We start from the raw sequence: 17,792 nt of genomic DNA, 5'->3' as shown, positions 1-17,792 counted from the left end.
CTCTGGTCTGAATAGCTACCAGTCATTTAGTTTACACAGCAGTCTTTGGAGTTGCCCTCCCTGTAGGTCTTCCCTGGGGTCCTATGGTGGTTGGAGCATCCAGTGCTGGGAGCTGTGCAGCTGACTGTGGCCTCAGTGGTGGCTCCTTCTCTCCTGCCATTTTGTACTTTACAGGGAGAATGGCTGCCGTGGAAATTTGCTCCTTCCTTGGGTGTAGTTGGTAGTCACTCCTCAGTCAGCCTGTGGCTGAAGCACCCATGTACATGAGACACCTGAAATAAGGTGATGTATATAAAAAGACGTTATAAATTCCTTGGCTGTTCTCTCCTGGGACTCTTGTCTGCTATCACCTGCATTCAGGTTGTCTTCTCCTCCAGTGGTGTGGTGTGTTGTAGGTACCCTTATACCCCAGGCCCTAGTTTTCTCAAATAGCTGCAGGACTTAATGAATTACAGAAGAGCTGGTAGGCTTGGATGCTTTTAGAAAAGGGTAAAATGGTCTGCTGAGAAATTTTTGAGGAGCTGTCTTGTGGTATGTTGGCCCTCAGTGGTGGGCTTTTGCGCAAGTTTTTTCCTTCATTGTCTTCTAACTAAGCAGATTTTTTTATTTTATGCTGCAGGATAAATGCTGTAGCTCACTGTGCACTGCTCAAGGTGACAGACCTTAAATCACTGTATCAGGAATTCATACATTTGTGAGTTATGTGGTTTTGGTTGCTTGTTATTTTTTTAAATCAAGAACACTGCATTCCAGAACCAAAGCTTTCTGAAAAGCTCCATTAAAAAAAAAAAGAAAAAAAAAATTTTTTTTTTTTTGAATGTTCAACATGGGTCCAATTAGCCTCAAACTAAGAGGCTTTAAAATGCTCAGAGAAAGTGAGTGTGACTTTTGTTTGTGTGGTGGCACGCCCAGGGACACGGTGCTATGAATTTTGCTAGTTTGCCTCGGGTGGCTCTTATTATAATAAAATAAATTATAAGTGCTACCTCTAAAGGGCCAGATGGCTCTCAATTATATTATTTCATCAGAGCCCTTGATTTCTTCAGTAGGAGGGTCAGTGCAGTGTAATAGAAATTTGAGCTACTTCAAAGGGGACAAGTTTGAGTAACAGCAGTGCATGGTACCAAGACATTTTAAGTAATTGTGGATTTTTCTGTACTGCAGTGCAGCATGCAGGATAAAGCTTGGCTTATCACATTTGTTCATGATCTTCAGTGTATGTTTGCATGGGAAAAGTTGTGCAGCTTTTCTTGCTAATAAATGAATACACAGTTCATTGGGAAGTAGAATCTTATTCTGGTTTGCTATGCATGTAGGAGACCAGAAAGTTAAAGCAAATCCTGCTAATTTCCTACTTAAAATATTTAATGCTTCCCCTTAATAATCAATCAAAAAAAATTGTTAGCTCACCTTCTTTTCTTCTTAAAAGATAGGACTATTTAGGCATATTACTTAAGCTATATTTCTAATTCATGATCTTCTTGAAAAAAAAAATTATTTCTTAGTCTAAATTTTGTACTTATAAATAAAATTGGAAAAATAATCCCACTTTGTTCAGTAATTAAATCTTTTGTGGGGGAAAAAATTAAAATTTTATTTATAATTTCACACAATAAGTATATGTCATGCTTTATTATGTTCCTAGTATGTTAATAAATTTCAAAATGCCAAGAACATATTGAGACATTTGTGTAAAAGAAGAAAATATAATAATAACAATAGCAACAGCAACAGCAGCAACAATAATATAGAAATGGCTTTAGATTTTCCTCCCTTTGGAAATTGTATCTTAACTGCTCTAAAAGAATACGTATGTCTGTGGAAAAGTGAAAGACAGGTGCATATAAAATAAAATTTAAGCACTAGTTATTTGTGTCTTTTACTTCTCTTTTTTTTTTATTTTAATTTTTTTGAAAATATGATCTGGCAGAGATTGGGCATTAATGCTGGCATTCAAACTATCCACAGTCAGCTCTCTTTTTTTTCCCCATCAAAAAGAGACATTTCTTCCTTTACATAATGAGTAAACCCAGGAATGTTTTGGAACATGTTGTTTACAAATGGCCCTTTGCTCAAGGCAGCAGAGGTTTAATGCCCTGGGCTGATGGGGTTATCTTTCCAGCCCTTGTGCTGCTGGTGAAGTTCTGATGGCAGCTTTGGGGACTGGGTTGCTCAGACACCCTGTGGACTTGTGCCCTGCTTACCACACATAACTTGCCCTCTCCTCTGCTGCCAGTGGCCATGCAGCGAATCCGATCACAAGCTGATCCATTCGGTGATGATAATATATGGGGAGGGAGAGAGTTCTCAGGAAGATTTTTCATATTCCAGGTTGGTTTTTGTAAGTGAGCACAGGAGGGAAGGTGAGGAGGAAGCGAGTGCAGGGCAGCTGATAGGGCACTGCTGCCAGAGTAACGTGGGTGTCACTGCAGCCAAAGCGTTGACATCTTCTGATCTCCGGAGGCATCCCGGCATCCAGCCGAGAGCCTGAGAAGGCAGCCAGAGTTGACTGTAATTATTAGCAGCAGAGTGGGCTTATTTTAAGGTGTTTACAGTAAGAAAAAGACGGGGATGTGTAAGGTTGAACTGTCCAGGCTTATAAAAATCACTGGTGTTAAAAAAAGGGTTCTGGAAAATTTAGAGGGAACATCACTGCAGACAGGTGTCTCATTGCTACTTAACCAAAAAAAGTAAAGCTAGCAACTTTTCAACCTGAAAAGTTAAGGGAGAAAGGCTAATAAGTTTTAAAATTGTATAAGTTACGCACTTAAATTCTACCAATTAAATAAGACTTGGCAATTTAGATTCTTTTGGTTCCACTTAGGTTCTAAAAGATCCACTAAAATTGCATTTCATATTTACTAAATGCTTGATTTCTTTCATAAGGCAAAAGAGAGATATTTAAGACTAATTGTTAATTTACCCAAGATTGTTTTTAAGCTGCGTAGGCTTTGCTCTTGACTTTATTTAAAATATAGATGATCTAATTTCATTGCCTGAAAAAAGTTTAATGAAATCATGTTCCCATCAAATTAAAAATAACCTTGAAGTCAGAGCGATTTATTTAAGATTGTAATTTTAAATGCCTGGAATGCCAGAATTAAGGAGGTTTTTTCACAGACTAATATTTCTTTTAATCAAGTGTTTAGAGAGAGTAGTTCTTTGTAAAGCCCAGAGTTATTTTCACAAAAGAGGAGAACTGCCTGGTGGTGACCTCTCTTAAATGAGCAATTCAGGGTTATCAAATCAGACAGCAAGAGACTGGAGGAACCAAGGATCACACAGGGTACAGCCATTACCCATTAGTATAACTCCACATTAATTTTAAATTGAATTTTTAAAACTTAATTGAGCAGCATTTTCAAGATCTGTTCAGTGTGAACAGGACATAAATTGAAACAGTATGTACCAGGAACCCTTAGTAAGCAGAGAGCACTGCTGCCTTTCTTTCCTCTCCTTTAAAATCAGTAGTAATGTTCTGACATTAAAAAGAAGAATTTAATTAAGAGATCGTGACAGTGCATCTGAACTCTGACTGGCTAATGGGTTACCAGTGTAAGGAATATTCACTGAAATGAATGCAGGGCTTTTTCTTTACCATTCATTTTTAGATGAGAACTCCCTTTATTTGAACTTTTCATCATTTTAATGATGGAGAAATATTCTAATGGATAATCTATGCATGTAGAAGGACTTTGAAAATGTAGTTGTGCAGTTGTTTCCCAAGAAACAAATTCTAATACAGAGAAATTAGAGCAACTACTCCAAGCCTTGTAAGATAATATGGCAGGAAGTCACTGATATAAATAAAGAAAATCTGCGGTGTTGTTCTAGAACTGTAAAGCTTGTCAAATTTTATTTTAATTAATTTCTCTGGAAGTGAATTAATATTTCATTTTAAGTAGAAGCCAAATTCACTTTGTTTCTCAACTTGAAACATGCAGATGAGCTTAAGTAAGCAAGTTCTGATCTTCAGAGTGTAAATTATTTTATATAGTGTAGCTTGGATGTGCTTCTCTGCTGCAGACTAAGCGCTTGGCATTCCAATTTAAAGAGCTGGACTTACTGAAATGGAGTCCTTCATTTTAGAGAACTCCCTAATATGTATTTTCCCTTCATAGCAGAACAAAAATGACTGCATTACATGGTTTGCTTGTCAAGTCTACTATCATGTAAGGATATACCTTTGGTTTATTATTGGCTGCTTGATATTTTTGACAATCATATGGCAAGGTTGTGTTTAGTGGGAGTTTGACTTCCTTCTGCTGGGTGGCTATGATGTGGCAAGGCCATCAGGGCACAGGACAAGCCTGAGAGGAAGAAAGTACCATGAGTTTTGGTTATTTCAGGGCACTAGATACAAGGTTTATATTAAACAAATATCAAATTAAAAACAAATAAGATTTCTGACAGTCCCAATCTCGGGTTGGTACTGGGGAATGGGGGCGGGGCTGAAGTGGAGAGGAGGGTGGGGAGTGCAAGTCTTGAAAATCCTTCTTTCAAATTTAGTATTTTCTATCAAAAGAAGCCTGGAGGGGAAGGTGCATCTTCCACAAAATAATTTTACTGTTGTTTAACCATCACTGAAATAAAGCCTTTAGCATCATCCCTCATTTGCTTGATATTGAAATTTAATAATTTCATTGATTCCTGAAGTTTAATAAGGCATTTCATGTGTAGGAGTGTTTGCAGACATCAGAAAACTTCCTTAATTTTTCTAAATTGGAGTCAGATACCCAGAGCTGAGGATGGAGCCTGTGCCTGTCACAGGGTGACTTGGTGGCACCACTGTTGGTCCAGGTGTCCTAGAGCCCAACATCCATTGGTTTTGCCCTGGGAACACCCTCTCAGAGGCCATGCCTGTGATAACCAGGCTTGTGGCTGTTATGAGATGATGACAGTTTTAGGGGAGGAGCAATAAGAACACCTTTTGGAAGTATCTCGTGTGCCTTTTTGTTCTGGAAATGTTTTGGCTCTTGGTATCTTGTGGCTCTTTCTGGCCCAGCCCTGCAGACAGAGCTCACACTTGAGGAAATGGCAGAGAGGGTGGCTGGGTGTGGGAAACTGGATGGTGTCTTCCTGCAGTGAGAAAATCCCACCAATAAACCTGCAACTGGCAAAGATAATGGCATAGTCTTTGTGCTGGAATGTGAGTGACTGGAATGTACCTGCTTGGTATAAATACAATTAATCTGTTTAAACATGTTAATAGTTAGACTGAATGCTTGTTTCAATGGTAATGGACCACTGGTTAATCTACCACAAAACAGTTTAAAGGGACTAGACCCTGCTAGGATGACAAAGGGTAGATGTAAAGTGTTAAGAAGTAGTCCTGCCTGTGACATGAGGCTGCCTGATATACACATGCAGCATTAAATCACCTCCTTTTTCTGCCCTTTGTGTTTTGCCACAGGATTTCAGGTTATTAAATTCTGTGGCTCAGCAGTAGTGCTTTTGGTGTTAGAAAGCTTGGAGTTTAAAATCTCAATGAAGTTTCTTATTCAAGGGGTTGGTTAGAGTTAAAAATGTTCACAGAGGTCACGCTTTGCTATGTGCTGAGCAGAATGAGTGGTTACAAGCAAATGCTGCCATCTTTCCAGGGACTGAGCGATGCTGAGTGCTCAGAAACTGTATCCTGGTCAGGAAATAACATACAGTTGGTCCATGGGAGAGAGCAGTGACATTGTTTGTTCTCTTTGTGCATGTTTCTGGGTGTTTTTTAATGCTGACTTTTGGTGGAGGGTCTGCTTTTCCATTGAAATCAAAATTGAGCATTTAATGTGAATGGTAATAAGGAAAAATGATCCCACAAGAGCTCAAACTGCTTCTATCTTACTGACCTGTCACCTGGCCCCGCAGCTCCAGACAGATTAAATTTTTCAGTGATTTGTGGTAGCTATGCTTTTTTTAAGAACTCTCTAAGCTTCTTCCTTTAAATTAGATCTGTGTTTTTTCCTCTTTTAGTGCCTTCCTGCCCTCCACTTTTTTATTTCAGCTAGCTTTAGATGGATAGGTGGTGCTTAGTATAACAAAGCTAAAATTTTAGAAGGTATTGAACTTGGACAGATAAAAGGTAGCATTAAAAAGGAAACATTGGTTGGTTGGTTTAAAAAGAGCTGTTGCAGACCTTTGAAATCCCTCAATGCCAGGTTTGTTTAAATATATCTTACAATACACCCAGAGTATGTGTTGTAAATCTTCTTAAAGTTGAATGAATTTTCTTAGGAGTACAACTGCTGCTGCTGGGCTGTCCTAGGATGATTCCAGCTATAAGAAAGTTGCAGTTGAGCTGGTCCTGTTTTTGTGCCAGTGCAAAATCGTCATGGTACTTTTCACTGCTAACTTGATTTTGAAATGATACTGAGTACTGTTTGTTTCTTGATGGGACCTCAGTTCTGAGCTCTTCTACCATGGAAATGCATGGTAGCATGGTCTGAGTGCATTTGGGTTGAGGTTTTGTTTTTTGTGTCTTCTTTGTATGATGATAATGATAAAAGTCTTTTATATCTTTTGAGTTAACTCTGACTTGGTTACTCTTATTTTCAGAGAAGAAATGGGGAAGATATTCCAGTTGCTCAGACTAAAAATATCAATCACAGAAGATTTGCAGCTACCTTTAAGTTACAAGAGGTGACAAAAACCGACCAGGATTTATACCGCTGTGTAACGCAGTCAGAGAGAGGTTCTGGAGTCTCAAACTTTGCTCAACTTATTGTTCGAGGTAAAGTTTTATTTATTTTCATTTTATCCAGTTAAATGCTTTTAATACCAGTGCTTTCTGCTTACACTTTTTATTTAGTCTACATATGCTTTGATCTGAAACAATCACACAAAGATATCCCTGTGAAACTCACATAAGTTGAAAGACTGGTTTGCAAAGCTTCTTAAAATTGCTTTCCATGGAATGCACCTGTGTGAAACCCTGATCCCACAGTGTGTGGAATGTGTGTGAGTCCTATTTGTTGAACTTAAGGTGCGAATCAGCTTCCACCTATACATAGTTGCCATTCCCTTTTAAAATCTGTTGCCTTGAGCATGCTGGTAGTAGAGCAAATAATACATTGGTCTGTTACCTGGGAGACAGGTAGATTAAAAGAGTTGTAAACTTTCACCTACCCGAGGACTACTGGGAGCATTGTAGAGTTGTTTTGTGATGATTTCCAATACAGAAGTAAATGGAAAGAAAAGAAAACTTGCTTTTCCCCCTTGAAATACTTTTTTGGTTGAAATTAATTCAAAAGCCAGCTGGTGTGCAACCATAACTCATTTGTGGTGTCATCACGTTGGAGATTTTTCTTTTTTCCATCTTTTGCTCTGGAAACATGTAATCTTTACTGGCAAAGGGTGTGGTTGAACATAGAAGTTCAGTTTTCACTTCAAAAATTGTGCATTCTATGGCCTGGAATAAGCTATTGAACTGCCTTTTACCTAACTATGTCACCTCCAAAACTTCATTTTTCATTCTTGGTTGTGATGAAGTTTACAGTTTTTTTAACTGGGAAAAAAGAAGAGGTGTACAAAATCTGTTTGTGGGGCTGCTGCCTGGTGGAGGGGCTGTTTTGGCCAGGTGGGTGCAGAGGTCCAACACACGGTGGGCTCTTGCTTGGTTCATTGGTGAAGCAGTGGGATATTTGCTCAGTTTGGCAACTGTAGTCAGACACTGCATCTGGAATGGGGACAGGGCAAGCAAGTTTGTCCTCAGTTTGTAGAAATTAAAGCTGTGTGGGAAATGCCTTGACCTATTTTTTATCTGGTATTTGCTGGCAGAGGTATTTTCCCTGGGAGGCTGGTTGATTGAGGTCAACCAGGTTTTATGGCTGCTATAAAACATCAATAAAAATGGGCCTTGCTGACTATACAGAGATTTAGACAACATGTTAAGAGCTTCTTTTTATTCTGTTAGATGCACCTTTTGTCTAGGAAACTGAAAGATGGTCTTCATCCTAATAAATTGAAATAAGTCCTGTTGAGGCATGAAAACAGACTATTGTTGTTAGAAATTCTGGGCTAATCAATTTATTTATCCAATAAATTAAGTTTTCTATTTTTTTTCTAGTATAAAAACACAGTAAAATGGTATTAAGAATACTTTTTGTCTCAAATAAATAAAGAATCAACAAGAATATTAAATTTCATAGTACCATCTTTTAAAATGCCTCATATTGTCCTGCTGAAAAACTTAGGTAATTTCATAGATAACACCATATTTATGGCTCAAATAATAAATTTGATATTTAGCTATATATATTTATATAGCAGCTATAGAGGTTTTTTTATTTTAAGGTTGACTTTACTTTTTGTGTGCTTTTTATTGAAAGTCCAAGAATCTTTTTTCTTTTTTAAATATACATATACACACACATATATACCTATATAAATAAAAAATATTAAAAAATGCCCTAAAAGATAAACCTTCCAAAACCATTTTCATCTATTTGACATCATGGTAGAGAACAAAGATATATGTTTTATAGTTGGATTTATTGTTTGCTGATGTATTTGAAAAGCAATATACAGTAATATATTTTCTTGTTTGTCTGGATAACCGCTAAATAAATCTTGTTAGCCAAAAAAGCATACCCATACCCTTAGGGATCAGCTACTCTGGTGTTAAAACTCTGCTGAAAATTAACCATAATGACAGGTCCTATATCTCAGTGGCACTTTAAAGCTGACATCCTGCTACATGGATACAAAAGATGATAATTTTAGAGGAAATTTTTGGGCCACTGATATGAATTGCCTTTAATAAGAGCTGGCATAGTATTGCCCGTTGTCAAAGATGACCCAGGGGGAAGAGTTTATTAGTGCGTTTCCTTCTAAACTGGAAGTGACAGGGCATGCTTGGGGCCTTTTTGTTGCTGTTTGTAACAAATGAAAATTTCACTGCAGAATTCTTATACTGAAGAGTATTGATCTGTGTGTTCTCACAGCCAGAGGAGGGGAAAAAAACGACAAAACACAATTTACTTTGTCATGGCTTTAGTATTGCTTCCAGATAATTCTGAGTAACGATAGGGTCTTTGGTTTGTAGAAGCCAAATTTTATTGACAACACTGTTTATTAGAGAGTGAGGGATGAGGAACAGGAGTTGTTGCACAGTAACTCAAAACCTTGGTGTTTGCATTCCTGGCCAAGATATGGATATATCTTGGGATATATCTCATGTCTATACACACGTGTGATACCATAATGTAGGTGTAGAGACATCTGATATTTTCCTGATGAGCAAGCTATAAGTTAGTCTTGATTAGTAATGAAAGTTTCTAGTTCTATAATGTACATAATGTTGAAACATCTTTATTTCATTTTGAGCTTTAGCAGAAGAATTACTTTTAGTGGAGTTCTAAACTCTATTACAAATGTACTTACCTGGGAGGGATGGTATACGTTTCAAGACCTTGAAAGAGATAACTCAATTACTCTGATTAGTTTTTTGAAGAAAAATTGAACTAGGATAGGATTTGTAATTAAATTATGAGGTTTTACCAAAAGTAGTTCCAGTCAATGATTTAATGGCTCACCTTTGTATAGAGCTGGTCTTCAGCTCCCAGCTCAGTGGCTGCACTGTATTGATTTTTTTTTACATGGTTTCTGTGGCACTGCTATTATTCTTGGATGCGTGTAGAAGGAGTTTTCCCTTTCCCCTTCCTTTTACAGGAAGTTTGGTGTTGTCATTACTGTTAGTTGACTTACCCCCCTGAATATGTCCATCAGATTAATTGTCTGTTTATATTTTCCCTGGTAAATTGTCAATTTCTGGGAAGGGAATTTCTTGAAGTCTTCAGGATTGTCTGCACTGGAACTTGAAGGAGATGCTGGGAGGAAGAAACAGTATTTGTAGTATTTGTGATAGGTAGGAGTGAACAAGAAGCCACTGATGGTTTCTTTCTTTTTCACTTCTTTCTTACTTGCTTTTGAGAGCAAGTGTATCTCAAAGTCTCTGCTGCTTAGTGTGCAATTGTAGACTCCTACAATTGTGCCCAAAAGAACTGTCCAAAGAGATCACCTGTGCCTTAGCTCAGGCGTATATTTGATATTTACAACTGTGTAGCCTTCCCGAGTTGCAGTATAAATGCTGTGATCTTCAATCGGTAGAGAGCTTTGCCCCATAATCAGTTCTTGTACTGCTGCATTGTTCTGTGCTCTTAAAAATGTACTGGAATCTTTCTCTGAAGTTGTCAGTATTTGCCAGAAAAGTTGTGCATCAAGAAAAGAGGTAGTGTCCAACACAGCAGCTGTGATCAGCTTCTTAGTTGACATGATGTCTTAAAAGTGGGTGTGAGATGGGGATGAAGCTGATGTTACATTCTTATGTGGTTAGTTAGCAAAGTAGCTGCACATTGTCAGAGTGCAAAACTAGATAGCATGCTATTACATGCTGCAAAATCAGCAGGAAATATGGTACACTTTATTTTATGTAGTGGATCTTGCACATATGATTTTGAAGAAAATGTTTGTTAGAATTAAAGATAAGGTAGAAAAATAAAGGCTAAAAACCATGAAATGTATGAATCAAATGTATAATTTGTTAATAATAATAACAATGTGGAGAGTTCTGGTTCTAGTAGTAAGTTTGTAAGTTTTATTTGAGCCATAAATTACAGCAATTTTTTAGGGTTTTACTACATGATTTTTTTTTGCTTTTAATATTTCTTCATCCAACCAAAACATCTCTTCTGTGCTGGGTTCAAAGCAAGGGGAGGTCTCTGCCTTGAATTCTAGTTTCAATATGGAATTGTCTTCATGCACCTGGTAAATCCAAGTTAGTCACAGCAGACAAAGGCAGTTTTCCTCTACCATCTTCTGAATGTTCTTCCAAAAATCCTAAGTTCTGATGAGCTGACCTGTTTCTAGGCATCTGATCTGTTTGTATGAGTTTGTGGATATCATTATTTCTTGTGTTTGATTTGACATTGCAAGAAGTCTCTCTTCTAAGTAATCAGGTTCAAGTTTTGGTGGGATGTGTGATTATGTTTGACTCTTTGTAAGCCTTATTGGGCTGGTTTGCCATCAAAAGCAGTTCCTGTTACGCAAGCCTGGCAGTGATTTTTCTACCTTTCTTGTCTGAATCTCTTTAGGGATTACATATAGGAAAGCTAGTAATTTGGCTGGTTCCTGGTGATGCTAGAACACTGTGAAGATGGAGCTTGCCCCTGGCAAGCAATTCTCATGGGAGCATTATTTTTTTTTCTCTTACAAGAAAGCTTTGATATATTTCCATTTGAGAAAGCTGTGGACTGAAATGCACTTTCCAAATTTCACTGGTGCTTGTTTTGTCTGGAAGAATAAGTGAAATCTTGAAGCCTGCTTCAGATGTGTGTATTCAATTTTGTGACTTGGTTTATTTGTTCAGCATAATAACAGACTTAAAATATGTCAAGGAGAGCATTAGGTGGCAGGTAAAAAGTTAATACATCAAGTAGCCTGAATTTATATTTCCTGCTTGCAAATGGACTGAAGTATTTTAATACTAATTTTACGAAGTGTCCCATATTTCTGCCCTCCATTATTAAGTTCTCTGATAAATAGGAAATTTGTAAAAAAAAATTCACTTCTGGTGATATTACCACCATCATAAATATTAGACAGTTCAGTTAATTAGAGATGCTTTGTAATTTGTTCAGAAGTTCAGTCTCCAGGAGACAATGGCTTTGGACTGTATCTTTGCCAAGTCTTGAGGAGGGCCATTGGTGTGTGTTTTTCTGAACTTACTGTATTTCAGACCAGAGAGGAAATTGAGGAGAGAGATTTTGCAGTCCAAGTTATTGAAATCTGTGGGCTTTTCACCACTACCTTGGCTAAGTTTCCTTTTGAATCATCAGCAGACTTCAATAGAGGTATGCAAATACTTTATTTTTGTCAGAAGCCCCCTGTGGCTGTTCTTGGTTCATAAGATGCATTCCTGGAGTATTGATATTAATACTGGTACTCTTCTGGACACTCAGCTCATCTTCAAAATTACTTTATACTCTTAAGTTTCCTCATTAGTTGTAGCCTAGTTCTCTCATGGCTGTATCCCTGCAAGAAGAGCAGATGATAATGTCATAATTACTTTGCAGTAGTTAGAGAAAGAAGGAAATTATTTTGTGAAGTTTCTCTAAACCTTGCTAATAAAATGCAAATTATATTTTGAGTGTATATTTAGGTATAAGCATTCGTCAGAGAGTCAAGGATCCAATTAACTTGATCTTTTTGTGGCATTCTCTGGTTGTAATTTCTCTACTGTATTAAGATCTTATCCTCTTTAAGTAGGTTTAACATGTGAATCTGCCTATTTTTCAATCCTCTGTTTCTTATAGCAGGTAAAGAGAGGCTTTCACCCTCAAGTCAAATCCTGCCTCCTTTACATAAAAAGAATGAAATGCCTCAGAAAGTCTTTATGCTCATAATGAATAAATTGAACGAGATAGGAGTCTCAGTTTCGTCATTCATCTACATATCAGAAAGAATAGCAGCTTCACTTTCTACTCAGGCAACTCTTCTGTGGAAGTAACTCTGCTCACCTCCTTTGCTCAGGAGACATTTGTCTCTGGTTTATATAATTAATAGGTGCGTTGCTCATTTTCTTCAGGAAGTGTAGGAAAGCTGCTTTTGCTGGAGAAGCAGGAGAAAATAGTTTTGACAGGATTTTTCTAAGAAGCCAGAGAGACTGATTCACATGAGGTAACAGAAAGGCCAGGTATTTGGCATAGGCTCCATTCCATCTTTCTGTGTTGAGCAATCTTGGCTGCACAGGTTTACATTTGAAATGAAAATCACAGGATGGCTGAGATCGAAAGGCACCTCTGGAGGTCATCTGCATCAAACTCGCCCTGCTCAAGCAGAATCACCTAGGGCCTGTTGCCCAGGATCATGTCCAGATGGCTTCTGAAAATCTCCAAGGATGGATATTTTGCAGCCTCCTTGGGTAACCTGTGTCAGTTCTCAGGCACCCCCACAGTAAGAAAAAATGTTTCCTGCTGTTCAGAGGGACCTCCCTGTATTCCACTTGGTGCCCATTGCCTCCTGTTCTGTCATTGGGCACCACTGAAAAGTGCCTGGCTCTGTCCTCTTTGCACCCTCCCTTCAGGTGTTTATACACATTGGCAATATCTCCCTGAGCTGTCTCATCTCCAGCCTGCTCTTGAAATTTTTCTAATGTGAACTGGTGCTTTATTGTAGTTCTGATGTGTTCTTCAGGAAGACCCAAAACATTTAATGTAAAGCACATATTTGGCTTTTACTTCATAAGACATGAATTTTGTACTGCATGATATAGCTAAATTAACATTTTCATTAGGCAAAAACTAGCAAATTCTGTGTTGATACACATCTTCTTAACGTGTTCTCCAAACTTAAAGGTGACTGGTCTGGATCGGAGCAAAAACCCAAATCCTGTAGCTCTGTGTCCTGCCCCAATAGCCAGCGACTGGGGCAGAGTAGCAGAGAAAAGTAGATGTAGAAGCATCCTTTGCTGACTTAGGATTTTTCTATCCCAGGGGTCTGTGGTTCAGACATTGTCCAATTGAAGGGCAATACCCTCTCAGCCTGGACGTAGGTGTTTTGCCTTAGTTTCTCAATTAAAAGCTTGCAGAATAGATTAATGATTACCTAATTCACTTGATGCAAGGGCCATTTTCTATTTATAGTTTTCCTTGTCTGGTGTATGTTTTTCCCTGACATCCATGATGGATGTTGATGCTTTGTGGCACTTTTATTCACAAGTCCAAGCAGCATGAGTTCCTTTTGTGTTTTCTGCAAGGCTCCATACTGCCTGCATGAGAGCACATGGGATAGCTTCTGTGAAAGTCCTCTCTTTTCTCCTCTCTACGCAGTGACAAGAAGCATGATGGGAATACTCTTTTCACAGGCTCTGGGTGGAAATCAGAAAAAAAGAAAAAAGAGGAGGAGGAAGGCTAGGGATGCTGACAATTAGCTGGATCAATGTTTGCATGGCTATTTCTGCTCTTTTCTGAGGGCTGCTTTTCTATATGTCAATATAATTGCATTTCTAGGCACCTGATCACATCTAGACCCATGTACAGATTTTCTTCTGTCATTCCTAATTAGTAGGTGTGACACTATTTTGTGTGTCATTAGGTGTAACACTACTTTGTGTCCAGGAATGAACTTGTAGCAGGCCTGACTAGTTTTCTGATGGCTGTCTTTGACCATGTTACATAAACCTTCAAGCTGGAATATGCTTTCAAAGCAAATCTCCAGAAAAGGGCCCTTCCCTGCTTGCCAGGCAGTGGACTGCTACTTGTTCTTGTCAGCTCTGGTGGAGACCTTGCCATGGCTTGGCAGAAAAATAAATACAGCTGCAGGGTCAATGAAAATCAGTAGGAGCCTATAGTGGGTGGTGACCTGGGATGATCTTGACCGAGTAGCTCACAGTTGCAGAGCAGTTAGCTCTGTGCTGTCAGGCTTTGTGCTGCATTTAGGTAATATTCCTCATGGGTTTTCTTCCTCCGTGCCAGACCAGGTATTAGCAGCCCCCTTACAGGCAGCATAAACTGGGTATCACCTGCTCTGCCTAATCCAGCAAAGCTGAGACACGATGCAGCTTCACTCAACCTGATCCAAAATGGTGTTGCTGGTGATACCACAGATGTGGCATCAGTGATTGCAGGAGTGAGATCTCACTGTTTAGGTGCTCTCCTATACCTCTGCCCTTTTCTCATGTGCCTCCTTATTGTGAACTTCCTTAAGTTAATCCAAACACCAAACAAAGCATTTGGGAAATTAAAATGTAATCACTTTAAACAGTGGGATTCTTGTTGGCCTTTAGGCTTGATGGGAGTCAGTGCAAAGGAAAAAAAGAGGCAAGGGAAAAGCTTTTGGCAGGTGTGACTTCAGTGAGGAAATAAGGGATTTCTTTGTTTCTTATATCTGTGTTTTATCCAAGCACAGTTACATGAAGATCATTTGCAGTAAAGTGATTTTTCTCATTGTAATTAGAGATGTCTCCAGACTGCCCCACCACATCACTGCTGTATTTCACTTGGATAATTTCCCTTCCAGTATCTGGTCTGTCTCTACATTTATTTAAATCAAATATTTCATTTGAATACTGCAGCTCAGGATGGTCTTTCTCAGTTTAAATGCCACTGACATTACCATGGAGGTTAAAATATTTACTTAAGTATAGACAAAGTTCTGTTACTTGCCGTCATTTTCCAGTTTTGGGGAGGGGAAAACCCCTCTAGGTTTGACATCTCTGTATTGTGCAGAGTTGTTAAAAAGGGTGTCGATGAGTAGATGCATGGTAATGATGAAAAGGAGTGCATTTGGAATTCAACATAGATGGCAGAAAATGTAGGATGTCAGAGAAGCCATATATTAAAGGGAATTTGAATTGGAAACTGAATCCCAACCTGCCACTGGGGGCATTTTGATCATTTTGATTTATTAAACTTTTATAACAGCATTCAGACAAGGCTGAATTAAAATGCTTACTCTTGGGTGGTTTATGGTACACAAGTCATCATGCTAGTGAAGTCTCACCATGATCAATGTAGAGTTAATTTAAGTTGCTTCTTTAATGCTGGTGCACCTGTGTGCTTTAGTAGGTATTTAAAAATCTAACAGTGTTCTAATGCTGAATCACTTAACAAAAATACAAAATGAAGCCTCACTGACATTTATTTTCAGCTGCATTTGAGTGAGTCTTGCTATTAAATTGTAGTTGAACTGCAGGAAAACAAACTGCATATATATTCCTATACCAATTTTATATATTGATAAATGTACACACATTATAAAATGGCTAGCAATGAAAATATAGCCATTTCCTTGAAAACAGGTCAAACTGCTAAAGACATAGGGGCTTGCATTGTACCATTCTGACCATCTCTCATCCTCAGCAGCTGTACATAGTCTCAGTGAGCACCGTCCCTGCAATAAAAAGAAATCAATTACTATTAGAGTGGCACTGCAGGTTAAAGGCATTACAGGTTCACACTCAGTTTTGCAGCAAGGAGATGATACTTCTCTGCAAATGGGGAATGATGCAAAAGATGGATGAGACAGAGTTCAAGGAGCAGTACTGTGAGGGTCTGGCACTATCATTCCAAGCTGTCTCAGAGACATGATGGATGATTCAGTGGCAAGAAGCAATAATACCCGATGATGAGAGATTCGTCTCCAGATCTTAAACCCACTGCATGCTGTCTACCTGTTGGTGTTCTAGTGGCATAATGATTCCTGATGTGTTCTGAAGAGCTAAACTATTGTACTTAAGCAGCTAATTTGGAATGTTGAATTTAGTAACCCAGATTTTTTGCCAGCTTCTAGGAAAGCAGGCAGCATATCAAACACTCCTGCACATGGTGAATTTAATTACCTCTTATTTATGTGTGGTACCTGTTGACAGAATCTTGTAAGCTGTGCTAATACGATAGGTAATTTGTTACCTCCAGAAATCACTTTCTATGTGCCCTCTGATCATTATCATGAAACATGATAAATGATCTAGCCCATGAAGTGTAAATGAAAATGAAATGGATAATTTGATTCTATGTCTAAATTGTTGCTGGAGAAGTTGTTGCAATTATTATGGAATTTATCTCATAAAAATATGCTTTGCAATTTGCCAGTGACCTTTAATCATCTTGGTTGGGGAGTTATTTGAAGATAATTTTAAAGAGATTACAAAAAGTTTGCTCACAGTAGTTTGGATAGAAATTTTTTTTCTTTCCTAAAGAGTTTTAAATATTTGTCTGTTTAATAATTCAAATTGCAGGATTTTTCTGTAGTGTGAACTGCTGGAATGTTTGCAGAATTATATAGAAAGTAGTGAGAAACATATCTGTCTCTCCTGAAGAAGAGGGAAGCTTAGCTACATGCAGAAAGATAGATTTCTTCCTGCTGAGATGCAGTGTTGAATTTGGATGTGTTGGTTTACTAGAGAGCTTGTCATTGAGATTGATATGGAGCTGCTAACAGGCATGTCTTGAAGAACATTTAAGGAGTGTTACAAGGAAAATGAATGTGTTTCTCTCCCCTGTTCCCCAGCTATGTTCACAGTGCTAATGGCAGAATCTTGTCCTACTTCCTTCATGAGGAAGGATGACACTGTTGCATTAGGATGATATTTGAATTTTCATCTCTTCCCAAATTTTTTAGTGATTTTTGTTTTATTTCTTTTTAAGCTTCTTTGTTTCCAGGACCTCATCTATAACATTTCATATAGTTATTCTGTGTCCATTTTCTTAGCCTTTTGGCATGCCTTCTACTGCCAAACACTTTGAGTGCACCATCCCAGTTGATGTCTGTATGTGGTAAAAAGTAAAATTTTTCACTTTCCTGAATTCTTTACTATTAAATAAAATAAAAAATTTCTCTTGATGGGTTTGGGGACTAAACAGAGACAAAACTCAGTGAACAGTGTTAGGAAAAGTGAGAGCACCTTTTTAGGAATTAAAAATTGCTTAGAATTGACTTATATTAGAAAACTTACAGACTAATAAGAATGGTCAGTAGGGATGATAGGGAAAAGCCTCTCAACAGTCAATTTAATGTTACATTTTCCTTCAGGAAAGGAGGATGTAAGTACAAAAAAAATCACAGAATGATAGAATTTTCAAGGTTGAAAGAGACCTTTGAGACCATCAAGTCCAACCATCAACTCTCAAATCAGCACTACCACTGTAACCCCCAAACCATCACCCAGTGCCAGATCCAGACACCTTTTAAACACCTCCAGGGATTGTGATTCCACCTCCTTCCCAGGCCACCTATTCTAATGCCTTAAGGCCATTTCCCCTGGTCCTCTAACTACAGGCACAGCAGGAAAGATCACTCCCCAC

The 17,792-nt window shown here is 38.2% G+C and overlaps 1 protein-coding gene across 13 annotated transcripts in view; it reads left to right on the top strand.

Annotated features, from left to right (window-relative positions):
• The window catches only part of PTPRK (protein tyrosine phosphatase receptor type K), a 381,627-nt gene that overhangs the window by 183,734 nt on the left and 180,101 nt on the right, over positions 1-17,792 (top strand). For all 13 annotated transcript variants that reach the window (XM_077175285.1, XM_077175283.1, XM_077175281.1 and 10 more), the window contains exon 6: positions 6,547-6,721. In XM_077175285.1, the coding sequence (XP_077031400.1) occupies positions 6,547-6,721 (175 nt within the window). The remainder of the gene's footprint in view (positions 1-6,546; positions 6,722-17,792) is intronic.

Source organism: Agelaius phoeniceus, chromosome 3 (genome assembly GCF_051311805.1).
Source record: "Agelaius phoeniceus isolate bAgePho1 chromosome 3, bAgePho1.hap1, whole genome shotgun sequence".
NCBI lineage: Eukaryota > Metazoa > Chordata > Aves > Passeriformes > Icteridae > Agelaius > Agelaius phoeniceus.
This window is presented reverse-complemented; position numbering and strand designations above follow the sequence as displayed.